The following is an 18,432-nucleotide window of genomic DNA, read 5'->3' as shown; positions in this document are numbered from 1 at the left end:
TTTGCATATACATGACATATTCCATATCATGAAAACATTCAAATTTAATTTGTGTTGTTTGGACTTTGGACCAGCATGTTCTTCTCATGGATTGATCCTGCATGCTAAATCATAATCGTGGTCACGCAAGGCTTGCGAAAGGCACTGGCAGTACAAGATAAAATTGGAAGAAGAAGAAGAAGAAGTCAACGCCGTAAAAAAAAACAACAACAACACATATATGAATATTGTCCTTAAGAGAAGATTCTGCCCCCTTGACCTATATATGCAAAAGGCTTCTTAGATGTCTTCTCTCACATGATTGAATGATAATAGTAGTCTAAAGTGCACTCAAATAGCCTATTCGATCTCTAGAACAACAAGTATAATTCTCGATCTCTGGCGGCTAAGGCTGCCTGAAGAAGAAAATATAGGTTTAGGTATTGGAAAAAGGTGCATTGGATTTGGACGAATATCACAAAATACAAACTTTTTGGTTTCTAAAAAAAAATTGGAAACTTCAACAAGCAAAGAATTTCCAAAAGCAAATATGAAACTCCAAAAAAATGTGTTCAGCAAGCAAAATTCGGTTAAAGGAATTTGGCTAAGTACCACTAATTTACAAAACAATGTAGCCCAAGCTCAAGCTAAGCTCCACCCAAACCTGACATGACGCGACGCGGCGCAATCGGTTCAGTGCGGTGATGGCTGGCACGAGCGTGTTTGCATGTGGACTTTGAGTGGGTTCTCTCTTCAAGCCCAAAAACATTTGTACCCTAAGGGCACACCCATTGACTACGAATAGTGTAGAACTGTAGATAGTGTTTGGTAGCCAATGTGGGACCCACACAAAACAAAAGGAGAGAAATGACACCCATGTTCATCTTCTCAACCAAGCTTTCTTAAGTAGTTTGAAATGCTACAAAGAGAATTACAATAATTCACTACTATTTCAAAATACTTATAGTCCACCACTATTTTGGAATAATATATTACAAAAGGTTAACGAAATGCTAGAAAGAATCGAAATTGTAATGCATAAGATACTGGTGTTTTATAAGTTTGAATCAATTGCATCGTAGGGCAACAAATCTTATCTAACGTGAAAGTGGTAGAATAAATTCTTTGAACCAACATTTTCTTTTAGCGAAATAGTGGATGTGCACCCGCATTGCTCTTTCATTATTTTCGTAAAATAGAAGATATGTGTTATTTCTTTAGTGGTGACAAGTAATTGCATATGCATTATCATTTTGAAAATTGCTTCAGAAAAAACCTAAATAGTTACCTAAAAACAATGGACATTTTTTTAGTTAATATCAAAAGATTCGATGAGGTTGTACAACATGAGGCTCATCAATTGAGGGTACAAGGCTTTTAAGCGAGTATGCGGACCTTTGAACACAAGGGTGACTTAACTTTTTGATACATGGCATGCGAGGCTTCAAAACTAACACGGGGATCAACTGAGCAAATAAGGCTTTAACATTACGGAGATGTGAAACTTTGAACACACACGTTAATTTTTCGGTATAAAGCATGCGAGATGAGGCTTCAAAACACTGGGATAATATAATTACAACAAAGTTAATAGGTTTAAAACAAATGGTACTTTTAATCTCTCAATTGATAGCATATATATATACAGTGCTTTAAAAATGGGGAAGAGTTAACATTTACTACACAGTTAATTTGTTAAAAGATGGGGATAATGATCTACAAACACTAGGATTGCAATTTTCCAGTCAACAATATGCAAGACGTAAAAATACAACAGAAATACATAGTTAACATAATAACATTAACACTTAATAGGCAAAATGTACAACATACCATACATTTTTTTGCATATTAGGTATTATACTTTTTTTTTTGCACTGCAGTATATTATATAATTAGGTTTATTGCACTTTGAGACTATGACTCAATTCTAGTTAGTGCAGATGTGGCCACTGGAATACACAACGTACTGTGTACATCCGTTCATTTCATTAGGTGGCACAAATAGTGCACGTGAGAAGCACGTGATGTTGGTTTTTATTTCTTTCTTTTTTCTAAAAAATAAAAATTAAATACCAAAATTCAAATCTAGCACTCAAAACCAAAAATCCCAACTTCTTCTCTACAAAACCAAAAACCAATTCAACAATTTCTCAGGTGATAAAAAAACACCAACTTTATGGAATGAGACTTGGTTAGCAAATTGGTGGGTGTCGAAATGGGGTTGGAATTATTATTTAAAAGTTCTTTATACAATTTCTTGATTTATGAAAGCTTCTGAAGATGAGAAACTGCGGCGCAATTAGCAGATTTGATGTTTTGAGGAATGAATGGAGAATGGGAAGTTTGTAATTGAAGATAAGAAGATTCGAAAGAGGAAATTAGGTTTGGGTAATTGGGATTTGTTTGGTTTGGTGAGTGGGATTGGGTTTAAGTACTGCAACTCGTTAGTTGTTAGTGATAATTTCTTCTTCTGAAAGAGAAAGTGTTTGGAACTTGTTGTTTTCAAGTGATGACTCTTCTTCATCAGCAAAGAATTTAATTGTTTCGGCTTTGAATACTATGCCAAAAGTTTGAGATATTTATGAAATTTGGGAAAAATGGGGTCACGTGCCTCATGCGTTATTTTTAGTTGTTGTGGCATACCAAACAGTGACGTGACGCCACATTAGCAAGCAAAAATGACATGTCAACATTTTTTTACCAGAATATGGCCCATGGTCGTTACCTGAAAGAAAATTCATTATACAATGTACTGCAGTGTAAAAAAAATAAAAATTGGGTATCTAAATTGCAAAATAATATATAATATGTTGTACATTTTGTAACATTAAATGTTGTCATTATGTATTTTTCTTACCAAGCAAAACATGATGAAGTCACAGGTAATTGCTAGTGTCTATCACATAAAAGTCCACTTCTTGCTTTTAACTTCTTTAACTAAAACAACTTGTATGCCACTAAAAGACAATGTCATATAATGGTATCATACCCATAACACAAGTTAATTAGATAGCTTACTCCCCCTATTTAAGCTATGATAATCAAAATACTAAAATTAAGTGGATTCTAATTTCGTACAACCAATATGTTAGAATTACTCACTAAATAAGTTTGTGAACTCCAGTAACGATTACATAAAATCAAGTATTGAACATTTAATAAATCCAAACGATGAAGCAAAAACATTGTAACGCCCGTATTTAAAATACGTATTTATTAATTAATTAATTAATTTATTTATTTAAAATTTGATTGGATTATATTTGGGATATGTGGGCCTGATTTCTGGGCCTGAGTCTGTGTTGGGCTTGGGTTTCAAACCCAGGTATATATTCATATTTTTCTAGAGAATAGGATTGTGATATAAAAAAAAATAATAAAAATGGAGACGGAGATAAAAGCTCGCTTGCTAGAAGGTTGGAGTGCGACGATTCGGACTATGAGGGATTTGTGGAGTTTATAATACAGGTGAGTAGTTAGTTTTTCTACTTCACCGTTATACGTAAAACAGCTTTCTTTCTTGTCAATGTTTTCACTCAATTTTTCTTGCTTCATTATTCGGCCCCGTCCCATCGCGTGTTGTTAAAACTCTATTGAAATCTGTTGTGTTGTTAAAACTTGAAACTCTGAAATTTGAGATTGGAACTGTCGAACCTGGTTTGGGCCCGTTAATGGCGTCTCGAGCCCAAGATAAAGAAAACAACCTGCCGTTTGGTTGACCTCATCTTTTGTTGTGGTTTTGAATGGGTTGTTTGATGTCGGGGGTTATATGTTTGATGTTGGTTATTGGTGTTTAGGTGGGTGCTGTTGCAGGTGGAAGAAGGTGTTAATGGCGCCAATGGAGAATTTTGGGAAAACTTGGTTGGGCTGTTTTTGGTTTAATTTGAGTTGTGGGGCTTGCATCTAGACTAAAATCGATGGGTTTATGGTTGATTGTAGTGTGTGGGTGAGTACTTATGTATGGGGATATGGAAGTTTGGAGGAGACGCGATCTAGTTTGAAGGAGGCGTGATCCAGTTTGAAGGAGGGGATGTGAGGTGAGGTATCGAGTTGGAGCTTTCATTAAAGTTATAGGGTTTTTGATTTGGAGCAAAATCGCTGGAAGGAGGAGATGAGGGGTGGTGGCCGGCGCGAGCTGGTGCGGTGGAGGAAGAAGCCTGATGGAGAAGATGACATGTTGGTCGGTTGGGCTTGGGATTTGGGATTTGGGCTTTGGGCCAAAGCCTTTAGATTTAGTTGTTAGGCCAGTTTATTTTGTTTTGTTTGGGCCCGGTTTAGTTTAAGTTGTTTGGGCCAACAATTCATTTGTTTTGGTTGGGCCGGTTTTGATTTCCGTTTTGGGCCTAAACACTAGTTAGTTGTTGGGCCGGATTAATCTTAAGTTTTGGACCAGTTTTAGTTTAAGTTTGGGCCGGTTTCAGTTTAAATTCTTTGGGCCGAACCCATATGTGTTTTGAGCCAGTTTCTAATTTGGTTTTAGGTTGGTCCATATAAATTAAAATAGATCCAATGGGGTCTTTAAATATTTAGATTTTTGGGCTTTGATTATGGACTGTTTAATTGTGCTACGTTTTATGTTGTAAATTGTACAGACAAATCAAATGTTAAAATGGTGCGGAAGCCTGCATGATTGGTTAGTCATTATCTAAGAAATATTTGACGTTGAGGTTGTATATTTTTGACACGTGACGAGATAGAAACTTTAGGAGATATAATATTCCTAAAACGCTATAAAAATATTATGCGATATGTTTGAAGCAATTGTGATATTATATAATATGTTGGGATATATATATATTAAATACAATAGTTTTGGAGAAATATGTATAAACGCTCAATTATTTTATCTGTGAGATGCTACTAGGAGGTAGTAGAGTATTTGTGGATATTTCCCACGGGATTGTGGCGTAATGCAATAATATATTGACACGTGAAAGAATGAAAGTGGTTAGGAGATATATTGAGATATTTCTAAATATTGTGGCTTAGTGCAATAAGGTATTTGACCTGCACGTGATATAGTGGAATGATTATGAGATATAAGTGTATAACACATGAATAAATTATGTAACGAAAATCCTAGAACCTAGCTACCACAACTCATGTGATTTGCCTTTGAGATGGGCGTATGTGATATGATTGGCCCTTCAGGCATTTCAGTGAATCTGAATGGCCCTTCTGGCGTAAGTAATGTGATTGGCCCTTCTGGCGTAGCCGAATGGTGGCTTGATTATTCCGTTCGCAAAATTAGAACGAGATGTGCGATATTTTATGCCGTATAATGGCAGTACTTACATAATGGCTTTCGTGTGAGGGTTACCTGGTGTACGACATCCCGCTCAGGGTAGTTACGCACGGAGTGGTTCATTATGTGAGGGGAGGCATGTGGATGTACATGTTCGGCGTTGGGAAGTGATTGTGGTAGCCAGGAAAACTAGGTAAGACATAGATACGACGTGATTTTAGGGACACGCAAAGAAAGCCTTAATTAATATAATTATGGTAATATATTGGTTAATGATATATCTTTAGATAGATGATGGTATATGGTTTTGCAGAAGGTTGGGTCAACCTAATTATTTGTGCAGAGACGACCCACTCTGTAATTGAGCATGAAATGCGGTAAGTATAGAATATGCTTGGTGGTTATTAGTTTAGTTAGAACCTAAGGCGCCTCGTGGAGGAACTAAATGCCTTTTTATTATGCGTATGGTTTGTTGTGTGGTTAGTGGGAAGTTAAGGCGCCTTAGTGGAAGAACTACCTGCCTTACTTATTGTAGTTAAGAATGTTGTATTAGTTGTTGGAAGTTAAGGCGCCTCGGTGGAGGAACTAACTGTCTTATGGATTGTGTATGTATATATATAAATATATGTTGTATTTTAGAGCTACTCACACCAGCATTTTTATAATGCTGGCCCGATTTGCATATTTGCTTATCGGGTGTGTTCACTAAATAAACATAATTGATAAGTCTTGACAGATTTAGTGTTGAAGAAGGTTGGTTGCTGCTTGTGGTTTGCGTTAGCGTTGCATTTCAAGATAGGTTTTGTTTTCCCTTGAGGTGATATAGATTTTCAGTTGAGACAATGTTATTTGTATTTTCATTTGTAATTTTAAATAAAGAGTTATTGAAAAGAGATTTGTAACCTAATCTTATTTGTGAATTTTTGTAATGAAGAAGACTTTTGTTTAATTGAAATTTTTATTGGTTTTTAATTATCCACATATTTAAACTGTTTATGGGTTTTTGGAAGTTGAGAGTGCATCACACCTCGAAAATCGAAGAGTCAGGAACAAATATTGTTTTTCTGAATTTTGTCGAAATTCGGGGTGTGACAAACATAGTATAATGCCATGTCAAAATTTACAAAATTGAAAAGTATCATACTTAAATATTGAGATTAATACCTATAATCCCATATAAAGTTACCAACATACCCTTAAATAAACTATCTCTACCAATGATACAACTAGCCCTAATTTTGGAAATTTGTTTAATTTGGGTGGGTGTTCGATTGAATTATTAGAGCAATGATTCTTAGTATGGCCTTATCTATTTTATAAGCAGGTGTGTGAGTCAGTTTCATGACCACTAACATCACATATAGAAGAGTTCTAAGAGTATAACACCCAGAGAAAATAAAGGCACAAGAATATAACCCAAAAAGGAGTAAGAGAGAGACAAGTGGACCTTGTATGGTATTGGGCCAAAGAGATGGGCCCAATATCATAGAGGTCCAAAGACTTTGACCTAAAAAAGAGAAAGGAAAGAGGAAAAAGGAGGAGAGAGAAGGAGGCGCCAGTGAAGGAGGAGAGAGGAGAACTATGAGACAGCTTGATTTTCCGAGAAGTCTCGGGGGTATGTAAGCAGCCCCAAAGGGGTTCAGCTGAGAGGTTCAAAGGGGAGGATGTCTCATCTTCGCGAAGGGACCGAGGAGAGAGGAGATGTGAGGTTAATGGGTATGAATAGGCTTGATTGAGGGAAGAGATGTGAGATTAAAGGGTATGAATTGGGTTCACACATAAGGGTTGGTTAAAAAAAGTCAATAAGGAAACTATATTGTGTTAGTGTTTTTGGAGTAAAGAGACTGCACCAGTGAATTATAATTTTGAGATTATTACACGCTAGTCGCACAATTTAGTTTAGTACATCGAAGACCAAACATTATTTTATTTTATTTTTAAAGTAAAAACTTGATATATTATACTACAATGTGATACCAACACAAAACCCATCATTTATTCTCTCTTCAAATCTTGTATCTCTTACCCTAGCCTTGGTGCTTTAGAGTGGTTAATGCACAAATGTAAATTCATATATATATATGAAAACATTTTTTTTTATAGTATGAAAAGACATAATAACCTAAAAATACAACGTATTTTGCAAATTTTTACATTAAATACACTGTATTGTTTTTCTTGCCTAAAAATACAAGATACTTTCAATTTTTTGCAATTGGTACCATCCGTTAAGTTTGAATCGATAGAAAATGATTTGGCCGTTTAAAATAGTCACGTGATTTGCACGCACCACTTTTTTTCAATTGTTTGCAATGAGCACCTGTTGAGAAATGAGTTAAAATGACATAGTGGAAATATGTCATGATGATACACACAAAGTATCATCCTGTTGGGCATCGTGTTATGTCTTGGTTTGCACCATTGTTACTGGAATTTATGGTCAAGATGATACATGCATACAATATAATATCGTGTATGTTAGGATGATACATATAATATATCATCGACCCGTAAGTCAGTTTTGTAACCCACTATATAAGTGATTATGAGAGAGAGTGAAATAGTTTTTTCTTTGTGAGAGAGTGAGATAACTTTTTTCTAGGATTTCTAAAGAGTGACAAAAAACTAAAGACATCAAGACTAAATAAAGAGTAGTTCAACTATTTAAATTTCCCATTCAAAACAATGTAATTCAATACATGCATTCATATTAAAAAAAAAAAAAACCAAAATTGTACTGACATGGTTAAAAGCAAAATAGTACTGGCTATATATTTGAGACATCCACTATAAATGGGGTTGTAGGGTCGGTGATGATTTTTGGTAAATTGGGATTTGACTAGAAAAAGGATGCTTATGGACGTGTAGTTCATCTCACTTCAATTAATACAAATTAATTCAATATTAGTGCAAACACTTTCATCTCATCTCATCACATCTCTTATCTCTATCTTGTTTTAGACCATTAATATAAGAGCAATGCTCTCATACCATAAAGAAAATAAAAATAAGATAGTAATCTTATTATTGCAGCATAGATGATTACGTCAATCCCTTAAGTAGGTCTAAATAGATAAATCAAGGGTTTGGCCCTTTTGGTCCAAAAACGAATCAAAACCGAACTGAAATTGTCTTGAAATTACTTAATGGTGAAATTGCTCTTAGTTTTAGGGGTAAAAAAGTAAATTATATGTTTTTCTCCTCCAATTTGATCTCAACCCACTACTTTTGAAACAAATTAATGATAAACCCCAACTAATATAACAAACTCAATATTTACAATGCCACTATATAATTGGGTGTTTTCTCTTTCTTTGCAAATCACTTTAATTTCTTAATGATCTATTTGTAAAAACTCCAAAACATCATATTTCTTCAAATGGGTTCTTCAAATTCTCTTCAAATCTTCAAATTTTAATATATTTTGAATCGGTTAACATTAACAATATAGTAGAAGGCGATGAAAAATATCAATACTTCAAGAAAATGAAAGAACCCATGACATGTCTTTATTCCTCATATGGTTACAAATTACCACCCCATTAATAAATTTGAACTTTCTTTGAGGGTATGTATGAGTTTGACACATTTTTTAATTAAATTCGACCCTTTATAACTTTATGTCTTGAAAGATGTTTATTTGTTAGTATAATGATTGGAAAAATGTTGATATGTTAATATGTACGTTAGTTTGAAATTTACAAAGAAGTTATGAAAACCTAATTAAGCCAAAATAGTAAGGGGCAAAACCTAAAAACTAATTAATAAATTGAACGGCAATTTTGCTATTAAGTAAAATTTAAACCTAACCCCGGTTTGGTTCTTGGTTTCTTTTGAACTGGAAAGGCCAAATCCTAATAAATGAAAAAAAAAAGAAAAAAAAAAACCTACTGGTTAGCAGTAATCTAGTAGAAGTAGTATGGCTGCCGCTCTCGATCTCTTGCAATAGTGAGAGTAGAGAAACCCTCTCTTGCGGGGAAAAGCAGTATCTTGCCTTATCAAATCTCCTTCTCCTCTCACCCTCCCTGGTAGCTTATCTCTCTTCCCACCCCAGCCGCCATGAAGAAAAAGAAGAAAAAAAAAATCACTCCTTTAAGTGTTCTTGCAACACATAGGATGATCGACATCACAGGTCGTACATGTCTTTGGATCTGGCTATGGGGGTTTTGGTTCTCTCCTTTGGAGAAGCCTTCTTTCCCAATTTTGCAGATTGTTTCTACTTTGAAGACCTTAAATAAGTTAGATCTAGGTCTCAGGTTATATTTTTCAGGAGTTTACTGCTTCAAGCTGGTTCCTTTGGATCTTATAGCTCACTATCAGTGGCAAAGCCATGGGTTCAACCCTCTCTGTCAATGTCTGTTTCGCTGGTTTGGCTCTATATCTTACTTGGCTGAGACCAAGGCTCTCTCCCTTTATCTATTCCCTCTCTGGATTGCTGGTTTGGGTAGTGATTTGGTCAGGCCACCGCCCCTCTGTAGGGCTATTGGTGGGGCATTCTTTTATGAGATTGCTAATCTGCCGCTTGTGTCGTGGAGTGTAATACTGTGCGATTTGAAGGCTCTTGAGTCTTTGCTTTGGGAGATCCAACATGGTTTTTGGTTGAGTATGGTTGTAGCTGATTTGGAGAAAGTGGTAATGGGGTTTCCAATGTGGAGTTGCTGCCGGTGTTGGGCGTTCGATTTAGGTGGAGTTCGGTTCAAGATTTAAAACAAATTTCAGTACTTATTGTGGTTTTCTTGTATTGTTTTCATCTATTTTTTCTTGTGTTGTTGTATGTAATCCATCTTTTGATTAATATAATCAGTCTGTTCATCGAAAAAAAAAAAAAAAAAAGTAGAAGTAGTATGCACCTCAGTCCTCAAAGGCCTGGTCCGTAAATTAGTCAATGGGCATTTTTTTTTGCTTGTATGTGGTCGGTTCAAAGTGGACACTTAAGTTGGGCTGGATTGGGATAATGGGCTTTTGTTTTTAGTGATTCTCCGTCTGTATAATTTCATTATTAAATGTAAAAATAGGCTTCGCCTGGATTTTGATATTTGAAACTGAAAAATGGCAGCAGTGTTAATTTCCACTTCTCTCTCCTCAAAGACCACTATTCATCATCATCATCATAGGTATTATTTCTCTCTCTCTCTCTCTCTTATTACTCTCATTTCGTAATGTCATTCTAATATATCTTTTTCTGTTTCAGTAGTTCAGGTAGATTACATGTTTCTGGCACGCAAAATCCACGTGGTAAGTTTAAAAATCAATTTCAACGTGTTTTGTTTAAACACAAGTAGTGAAATGTTGTTTGGTTTTCAGGACTATCATTTGTAAGTAATAATGTTAATAACAATACTGGATTACCCTTCAAATTCGACGACCAAATTCATCATCGTCCAATTCATACCAGGTACTGAATCTTTGTTATGTACTCATTCTATCCATGCTATTAGTAAGCATTGCATGATATACGTCAGTTTTTGCCATGTAATATCCTAAAATTTCTGATTGTTTTCCTTTTATACAGTTATGGTCCAATTGAAGCGAAGAAAGGGAATCCACCGGTGATGCCAGCTGTAATGACTCCAGGAGGACCTCTAGATCTTTCATCTGTCTTGTTCAGGAATCGTATTATCTTCATTGGCCAGCCAATCAACTCACAAGTGGCTCAACGAGTTATATCACAGCTTGTGACTCTAGCGACTATTGATGAGGATGCAGATATTCTGGTATGCTACTACCATCATACTCAGTCATAGAGCTCCACCCTTATGGATGTATGTTCTTCCTTGTCAGATCTACCTTAATTGCCCTGGTGGAAGCACCTACTCGGTCTTGGCAATTTATGACTGTATGTCTTGGGTAAGATCAATTGTTAACCACGATGATTTCTTTTGCGTATGTTATCCTTACATTAGTTTAATACGTCAATCTAAACCCACATGGTTATACTGCATTTATGTCCTAGTTATCTTCTTATTTTAGTAAGCAAGGAATCTTTCTTCCAAGATTGCCTCTTTCCGCATTTCTCTGTTCTTTCTTAAGCTTATGATAGTACATCTTCATGTACTTTAAGTTCTAAAGTAATACTTTTCGAATTGAAACAAGCCATTGTGCTTACTTTAGTAGTTAGTTTTGAAAATGGAAGTACAAAGCGGACAAAGTGTCATGTGGAAATTTTGCATTGTGTGTGCTATTATTTGAAACTTGCTAGAATTCATGCCTCAAAGCGAGTTAAATTTAGTACTGTGCTTATTATTCTATCAATTGAGACGATTAGTTGAGTTAGATATTGTCAAGACTGTCTGTTAAGGGATTTGCTGAGGATTTTCCCTCTAATATTTAGAGCAACAAGGAAGTAATAGTGATTACCTTAATATTTAGATTGAGAAGTAAACATGTGCATTATATATGTATTTTGAAATTGAAAGTAAACATGTGGCTAATTTGAATCCATAAGCTTTGATTATTTCAGTGGGAATGGTCATATAGGTTTTCTGTAACTGCTATGGTCTGTTGAGTGTGCCTTTCATGGACAAATTTTTTATTTATCTACGTATTTTTCTTGGTTGAAGGAATATATAACTTCTCTCTTGATTTATGGATTTTGGGGGGATGAGTTAAGAGGTTAGTAATTGGGTGGATGAGGCTGATTTTGAACCCAGTCCATGGTAGCAGTACTCACTTATTTTACGAATTGAGCAGCTGGACACCTTCGTGCTATCCTCTACATCTAGTTTTGAGCCTAAGCATAGAATTACTATAGTTACAATCTTGTTTTACCTTTTGATAGGAAAGACCAAAGGATTCTATTACATTAATAAAAGGCTCAAAACAGAGGGAGACTCTAAATGGGTAGGGTACTAGGGTAGACCCATCTTTGAATCAAAAGCATATTGTGAGAAAAGACCCGTCTTAAAAAGAACATGAACCACTAGACAGAGGTTATTTTGCTCATATTTTCCAAACTCAAGGATGTCCATTGTGCCACGCACAAAGTCTTGTGGAAATAAACTCTTATGGAAATAATTTCTTCCAACTATATGGCAAGTGAAAAATAAAATTAATATTTGTTCCTCACCAATGATTTTCCATCTGGCAGTCTATGTTATGTGCCATGTCATACTACGTGGAGAATCAATTCCTAAGATGAGTGTCTCAGAAAAAGTCATGTCAAACTCTCGTAATTCATTTACCTTTTTAAAATTAAATTAATATTGAGAAAACAATGTTGCTCATGATGAAAGTGTTGACTTGGTGATTTGACCTCTGTGGGTACTAAGTAGTAATAACTCGCACCTACATTCAACCCTATGTCCCTATGTCAAGTGGTTGGCAAACCCAACTAGAGAAATTCATTGGTTTTACTCGTACGGTTGTACCCTATGTCACGTTGACTTTTGTGAGAATAGAAATTTAAACTATTAGAGGTAAGAGACTTACCAAAGAAATGTTGCTTGAATGAAAGACACCTTTAGCACGATGGGCCTCTCATGAGTCAGGTCTTGCCCCTTGATTTTCTTTTTGCTTTTGATGTGCTTTTCTATGCTCTTACTTATGTTAATTGTCGAAGAAAAAAAAATCGATAACAATACTCTAAAAAATGTATGTAGTTCTTTAAAGAGAATCGTGAAGATTTCAAGCGGTGTAACACCCCACCACTTACCATATGTTGATATTGTCTCCACTTACGCCACCCAAAAGCACAGGTCCAAAGCCTGCCCATCTATGTGTGTGGGGTGGTTTTAATTCAAAAGGCCTCAACATTAGTAAGTGAGAAACAATTCACTATATCTAGGATCCAAAACGGCTTCCTATCAGAATGGGGGACTAAACCAACTGAAGGTATTACAATCCCACCACTTTAGGAGAGAGCCGTCCTTGGCTCTAATACAACTTGTAATGACCCTACTACCACATGTCGATATTGTCCCCCACTCACGTCAACGAAGGGCTCAGGTCCAAAGTTTGCCCATTCATGGGTGTGAGGTTTTAACCCAAAAGGCCTTGACATTAGTAAGTCGTAGTCAATCCAATATAACCAATATCCAAGATGATTTCCTAACTGATGTGGGACTAAACCCAATCTAGGATATCACAAGCAGACTTATTTTTGTATTGCAAGTAGATAAGGGTTCATGGAAGTATGCACTGCTCAGTTACTGAAGGTGCAGTTCCCATTCTTAGTAGCTTAGGCTTTATACATCTTGGCTTGTGATGTGTGAGAAACTCTCATTGACAATATCATTTATATGATTAGGATAGTTATAATGGAAATTGTAACCCTTAGTTGCTTTAATTTTTACGTTAATGTTTGTTCTTGAACTTTGAGTTTGTGTAGAGTACGTATAGTATACCTACATTAATGTTGGGAGTTATCCATAATCTTGCTAACCTATTAACACATATGATGGGTTGGTGACTTGGTGGTTGTAGCCTTGTACTTAAGTACGTCTTCTCATGCTAGTGCCTAAAGTCTGTGGTAAACTGGTAATTACCAATGAACCTTGGTAGTGCATTCATATTCTTTGAACCTATCCCTTACTTTCTGTACTCGATTTTGTTCTTCATGAAACTATATTAGTTGGAATCTGAGGTCGGGGGGATTGTGAAGCACCTACTGGCTTTACAGTGATATCTGTACATTTGTCAAACATACACTACAAAATTGTCTGTTATATGGAGAGAAGAGTATGCATTTGTTTATAATGTGGAAGTAGCAATCTTTTATGCCACAAAAATGGTTGGCGTTGAGCTTCAAATTGATGCTTCTTTTTATATTGTATCTTGAATTAGTTTTCATCATTTGGCTCATTGGCTCTTTGAATGTTCAGATAAAGCCTAAAGTTGGCACAGTCTGTTTTGGAGTAGCTGCAAGCCAAGGAGCACTCCTCCTTGCAGGAGGAGAAAAGGGAATGCGCTATGCTATGCCGAATGCACGCATTATGATACATCAACCTCAGAGTGGCTGTGGGGTATGCATTGACTTTTTATGTGCAATTTGATGTGTAAGAGTGTGTTTCTTGCTTAGTGTTGTACGTAGAATCTTAGGTATTAAGAATACCTTGTTTGCGGGAGGATGGGAACAACTTTATTGCCTTCTGGAAGGTATTTGGAAAGTATCGTTGTTGCATTTTAACAAGTGAGCCTAAACCTTTTATCTCATTATTTTAAATGGTTAAACAAAGTAAAGCCCTACAAGGCCACAAGTAGTCTAAGACTCAGATATATATTCCTTCTGTTCTGATGAGTTTGTCCCATCGAATCTTTCTTGTGAGATCCCTTTCTGTATTTGCTAAATATACTGAAAAAGGAGGGAGGAAGTCGCCTACTTTCTTCCTTGTGGCTTTACTTCGTAGAAAGTGCAACTAGAATTATAATGAAAAGCTACTGTCAGTTAATGCTGCATGCTCAGTTGCAGCCACCATACGAACTTCTTCTACTAAGGACACAGATTTGAATTTAGAGGGGGTTACACTTCTGCACGTTTTTGTACAACTAAGTAAACAGGATGGAAATTAGTTTGTATACACGAAATCCAAATGGAGAAACATAGGAATACTCCTGGTTCTGCTCTTTTTTTTTTTTTTTATGATAATGTCTTGTCCCTAGTACAAAATATGGTGCTTATTTTCATTCGCGTGTTATTGACACAGGAATGTTCTTTTGACAGAGTCAATTTGATGTATTAAAAGAAAATATATATTTTGGTATTATATGAGTTTGATTGTTCCTACAGCAAATTTGTGTTAGAAACCTGCCATCACTAGCTCAGTATTACTCTATCACTAACATGCTTATGTGCTTAAAAAAGTTGGCCACCGTGTGCATGGTAAAGATTGGACATATTTGTGTCTCAGAAAAGAGACCAAATTTTTATTTTTGGAACTGGCTCATCTTTGGTAGCTTTTTTTGATACGTGGTTATATGTGGACATGCATCTCCATATATACTTTATTCTTGTTGAAGCCATAGGTAAGTTGAAAATTGGTGTGCGTGTGGGCAAGCGCGCAGGGCTGAGGTTAAAACATAAAATAAACGGAGTTGTGTCTGAAAGTCTTGGTATATATACTAAAGAATTATTAATGGTGATGTGGAATGTCATTTGAACTGGTTGGACTCCATGTAAGGATTTAAATGTAATATGTACTATGCTTAGATCTGTTTTAGTGAAAAATCCTGGAAGATGGTCATTTGGAATGTCATTATAAATTTATTACTTGCTGGCCTCCATGTAAGGATCTTAATGCACTTTGTAGGGTCACGTGGAGGATGTGAGGCGCCAAGTCAATGAAGCTGTTCAGGCTCGTCATGTAAGATTTCTTCCTTCTGAAATATAGCCACAGGTCTGGAAAGTCGTTAATATTGGCTATTGTTGTCCTACCTAGACTAGATTTTACCTAATATTGATTTTCACTCGTCGATTAGCTTGAACCACCTTCAAAATCAGTTACAGATGTCTTATTGATTGAACTGAGAGTGAAACTGGAAACAAGAGCACTATTACAGTGGACCAAGGTTTTCACTTTGTGCTGCAGCACAAAAAGCTTTGTGGCATGATTTATCAAAAAAGAGAACAAGAAAAGAAAGAAAGAAAGTTTTTCTGCACATATCGGATGTCCACTTTTTGAGTGTCTAAGCTGTGTATTCTCAAATTTTCTTTGCTATTGAATGCAGAAAATCGACAAAATGTATGCTGCATTTACTGGTCAACCTTTTGAGGAAATACAGAACTACACTGAAAGGGACCGCTTCTTCTCTACTTCTGAGGTAATACTGTTCATTATTCCTTAAAGAAAAATTTTAGATATTTTTTCGTATACAAGCCTGGCAGTGTATTGTATTAACAGCACAAGATTTTCTTGTTGGTGGGGTTCCTTGCTCAGCCATGCATGATTGCATCCCTTTGATTTAGTTTTCTCTAATAGTCGTAGTTTTTTTTTCTAGTATCGATATTGTATATGTCTTTCCCTTTGTTGTATCTGAGTGGGATATCTCATCCTACAAAGTTTGACTTTATGATTATATATATATATACACACACACATCGCATTTTACCGATAAAAAAAGAAGATTTTCTTGTTGGTGCACACTTGAGCTGGGACTTGCCACTTGGGAGAGGTCATAGTGAAAACAAAGTTTCTCCCAGATGATTAAGTATAGAGATTTCCCAATGATCTCCCACCAAATACGGTTGGCAGTTTGTGCAAATCATTACGAGGTTAGGAGAGTAAATATAAAAGATCCTCATAATTTACACAGTTTATTCAATGTAAGCTAGGTTGGCGTTTAGTAAAGGATGTTTGCAGCAAAGGGAAACAGAGAACATCAAATTCAAGAATCCTAGTTTTTGACCATTTAATCACACACACAGACAACATTAAGTCGCTGTTGTCTCTCATAACCTGGAAGGTGGTCTTAACATTATCTAACTTTGAGAGTGCCGTATAACTTACAACCTTTTTCTAGTATGTTGTATGATTTCCACTAGATTGATCTGCCACTATATCAGGCATTGGAGTTCGGTCTAATTGATGGTGTATTGGAAACGGAATACTGAGTCCAGAGGCTTCCTGAGATGGCTGTGTAGTTTCGATACTGTGATGCGACAAGATTGCAGCTGGTGTTGTACAGATTATGCTCGGCATCCCCACCTTAAAATGTTGAAACAAAGCCGCAATCGATGTTTACTAACTGTGTACTGCACTGTACCTATATTCAATTAAATTACATGGCTGGATTGGGTTCATATTGGTGTGTTATGCCAATTGTTTGTGAAACAAGTGTGGATATCTGGAGATATATGCAGTACTTGGATTCAGGCGCCCATTTGTGAGAGCTTTAGAACTGTATTGTTAGGCAAAGCCACCCATTGTTGACTGATGTTTTAGAATTTGTAAGGTTCCCAATGTTCTGTTAGTTCCCCATTGATGTGTGTTAAATTTTACTGCTTTCCAGCAAAAATTAAAATAAAATTTACTGCTCTTTTAGCTGCACCTGCGTACAGATTATTCTAAGCTCTGATCCTCTTGTTGAATATCTTATTTGCTTGTATGTTATGATAAACTGCTTTTTGGGCACAAAAGAGAAAGTTCCTCGCTTTTCTCACTTATGCCAGTTCTACTCCAATAACTATAGGCCTCATCTTTGCCAAAAAAAAATGAGGAAAACTATAGGCTACATCAATAATCTGGTTTTGTTAAGAAGCTTGATCTATTGGTGGGTTATGTGAGATTGGTGATGTCTGAAACCGCTAGATGCAAAATTGCTAACGGAACCAAAATGGTGTTTGCAACAGCAAGAGTTTATGGGCTACATGAGGTAGACTTTAATCATATCTACTAGCACATCTAATACGGAAGTCTGCCAGACAAAGTGCTTACAATCCCTGATACGACAACTAGAGAAATGTCGATATCCATTTCCAACTGCCGCTTTGCGACCGAACCCGCCAATCAGTTGCTTGGTTTTCTACAAAATGCATGGATTATAACAAATCAACAATTTCAAATGCTCGCGCCAGCAATATCATCGAAGGTTATACTTGAATTACTACAGGAAAAAAAAACTTAGATCATAAGACTCCCTTAATTTCTACAGTGACTGAGTGACACACATCAAAAGAAGAAAAAAGCGGCCAATACCTTCTCAGAGTTGTGATGAGGATTCAAAAAGTAACAGCCAAAAGAAATCAAAACTGCACTTTAATTGCTGAAATAAAAAATACAGATGCGAAAGTTGCTTTCATTGAGAGTTGAACTCAAGACCTCCCGCTTACTAAACGGGTGCTCTAACCAACTGAGCTATGAAAGCCGGTGTTTGGCAAAACACGATTATTTATTTACTTTAATAATTAAACATAACTGAGCCAAATTGCTTTTCATCTCTCAATTTGTTCGGGACATTATTTACTAACTTGTAGATTGTTTTATAACTATTTGTATGCATGAAAGGGATTTTTCCAGTACAAATTCGTGATTGTTTATGCATGTTCACAATGTATATGGCAGATTTTGAAAAGTGAGATTAATTGAACCAGCATACATGCCAAGGAGCAGAGTGAGTGAAGTGACTGAATGAGTAATGTTCTACGAGCAGCTACTGAACTAAACGTTCCAAGTACATCCAGAGAATTCAAATCTCTACATATTAGCCACAGTTGAGTTGGGCGCTGGCCTTTTAGATAGAGAACTAAAATGTTTAGAATCCCATTGATTACC

At 36.0% G+C, this 18,432-nt stretch overlaps 1 protein-coding gene, 1 long non-coding RNA gene and 1 other non-coding gene across 5 annotated transcripts; 1 reads left to right on the top strand and 2 right to left on the bottom strand.

Moving 5' to 3' along the window:
• Nucleotides 1-10,227: 10,227 nt before the first annotated feature.
• CLPP6 (CLP protease proteolytic subunit 6) lies at nt 10,228-17,208 on the top strand. 3 transcript variants are annotated; one of them, XM_086584452.1, is made up of 9 exons: nt 10,228-10,341; nt 10,419-10,462; nt 10,532-10,622; nt 10,740-10,941; nt 11,009-11,074; nt 14,047-14,187; nt 15,472-15,525; nt 15,890-15,982; nt 16,725-17,208. In XM_086584452.1, exons 1-9 carry the CDS (start codon nt 10,277-10,279, stop codon nt 16,770-16,772), a joined length of 804 nt encoding a protein of 267 aa, XP_086440578.1. In that variant the 5' UTR covers nt 10,228-10,276; the 3' UTR covers nt 16,773-17,208. The 3 variants fall into 3 exon arrangements, with proteins under 3 accessions (XP_086440578.1, XP_086440588.1, XP_086440583.1); XM_086584462.1 differs by having other exon boundaries at nt 10,229-10,333; nt 10,429-10,462; XM_086584457.1 differs by having other exon boundaries at nt 10,241-10,341; nt 10,422-10,462.
• On the bottom strand, nt 16,940-17,948 carry LOC147514645 (uncharacterized). The gene is made up of 2 exons (XR_015209076.1): nt 17,857-17,948; nt 16,940-17,764 (listed from the first exon to the last, which is right to left on the bottom strand). It is a non-coding gene; the product is annotated as an uncharacterized LOC147514645 (long non-coding RNA).
• Nucleotides 17,949-17,951: 3 nt separating this feature from the next.
• Nucleotides 17,952-18,025, bottom strand: TRNAT-AGU (transfer RNA threonine (anticodon AGU)). Its single transcript has one exon. It is a non-coding gene; the product is annotated as a tRNA-Thr (tRNA).
• Between the last annotated feature and the right edge of the window lie 407 nt (nt 18,026-18,432).

The sequence above is a fragment of the Coptis chinensis genome, chromosome 2 (assembly GCF_015680905.1).
Source record: "Coptis chinensis isolate HL-2020 chromosome 2, ASM1568090v1, whole genome shotgun sequence".
Lineage (NCBI taxonomy): Eukaryota > Viridiplantae > Streptophyta > Magnoliopsida > Ranunculales > Ranunculaceae > Coptis > Coptis chinensis.
Note: the sequence above shows the minus strand (reverse complement) of the source record. Positions and strands in the feature narration are given on the sequence as shown.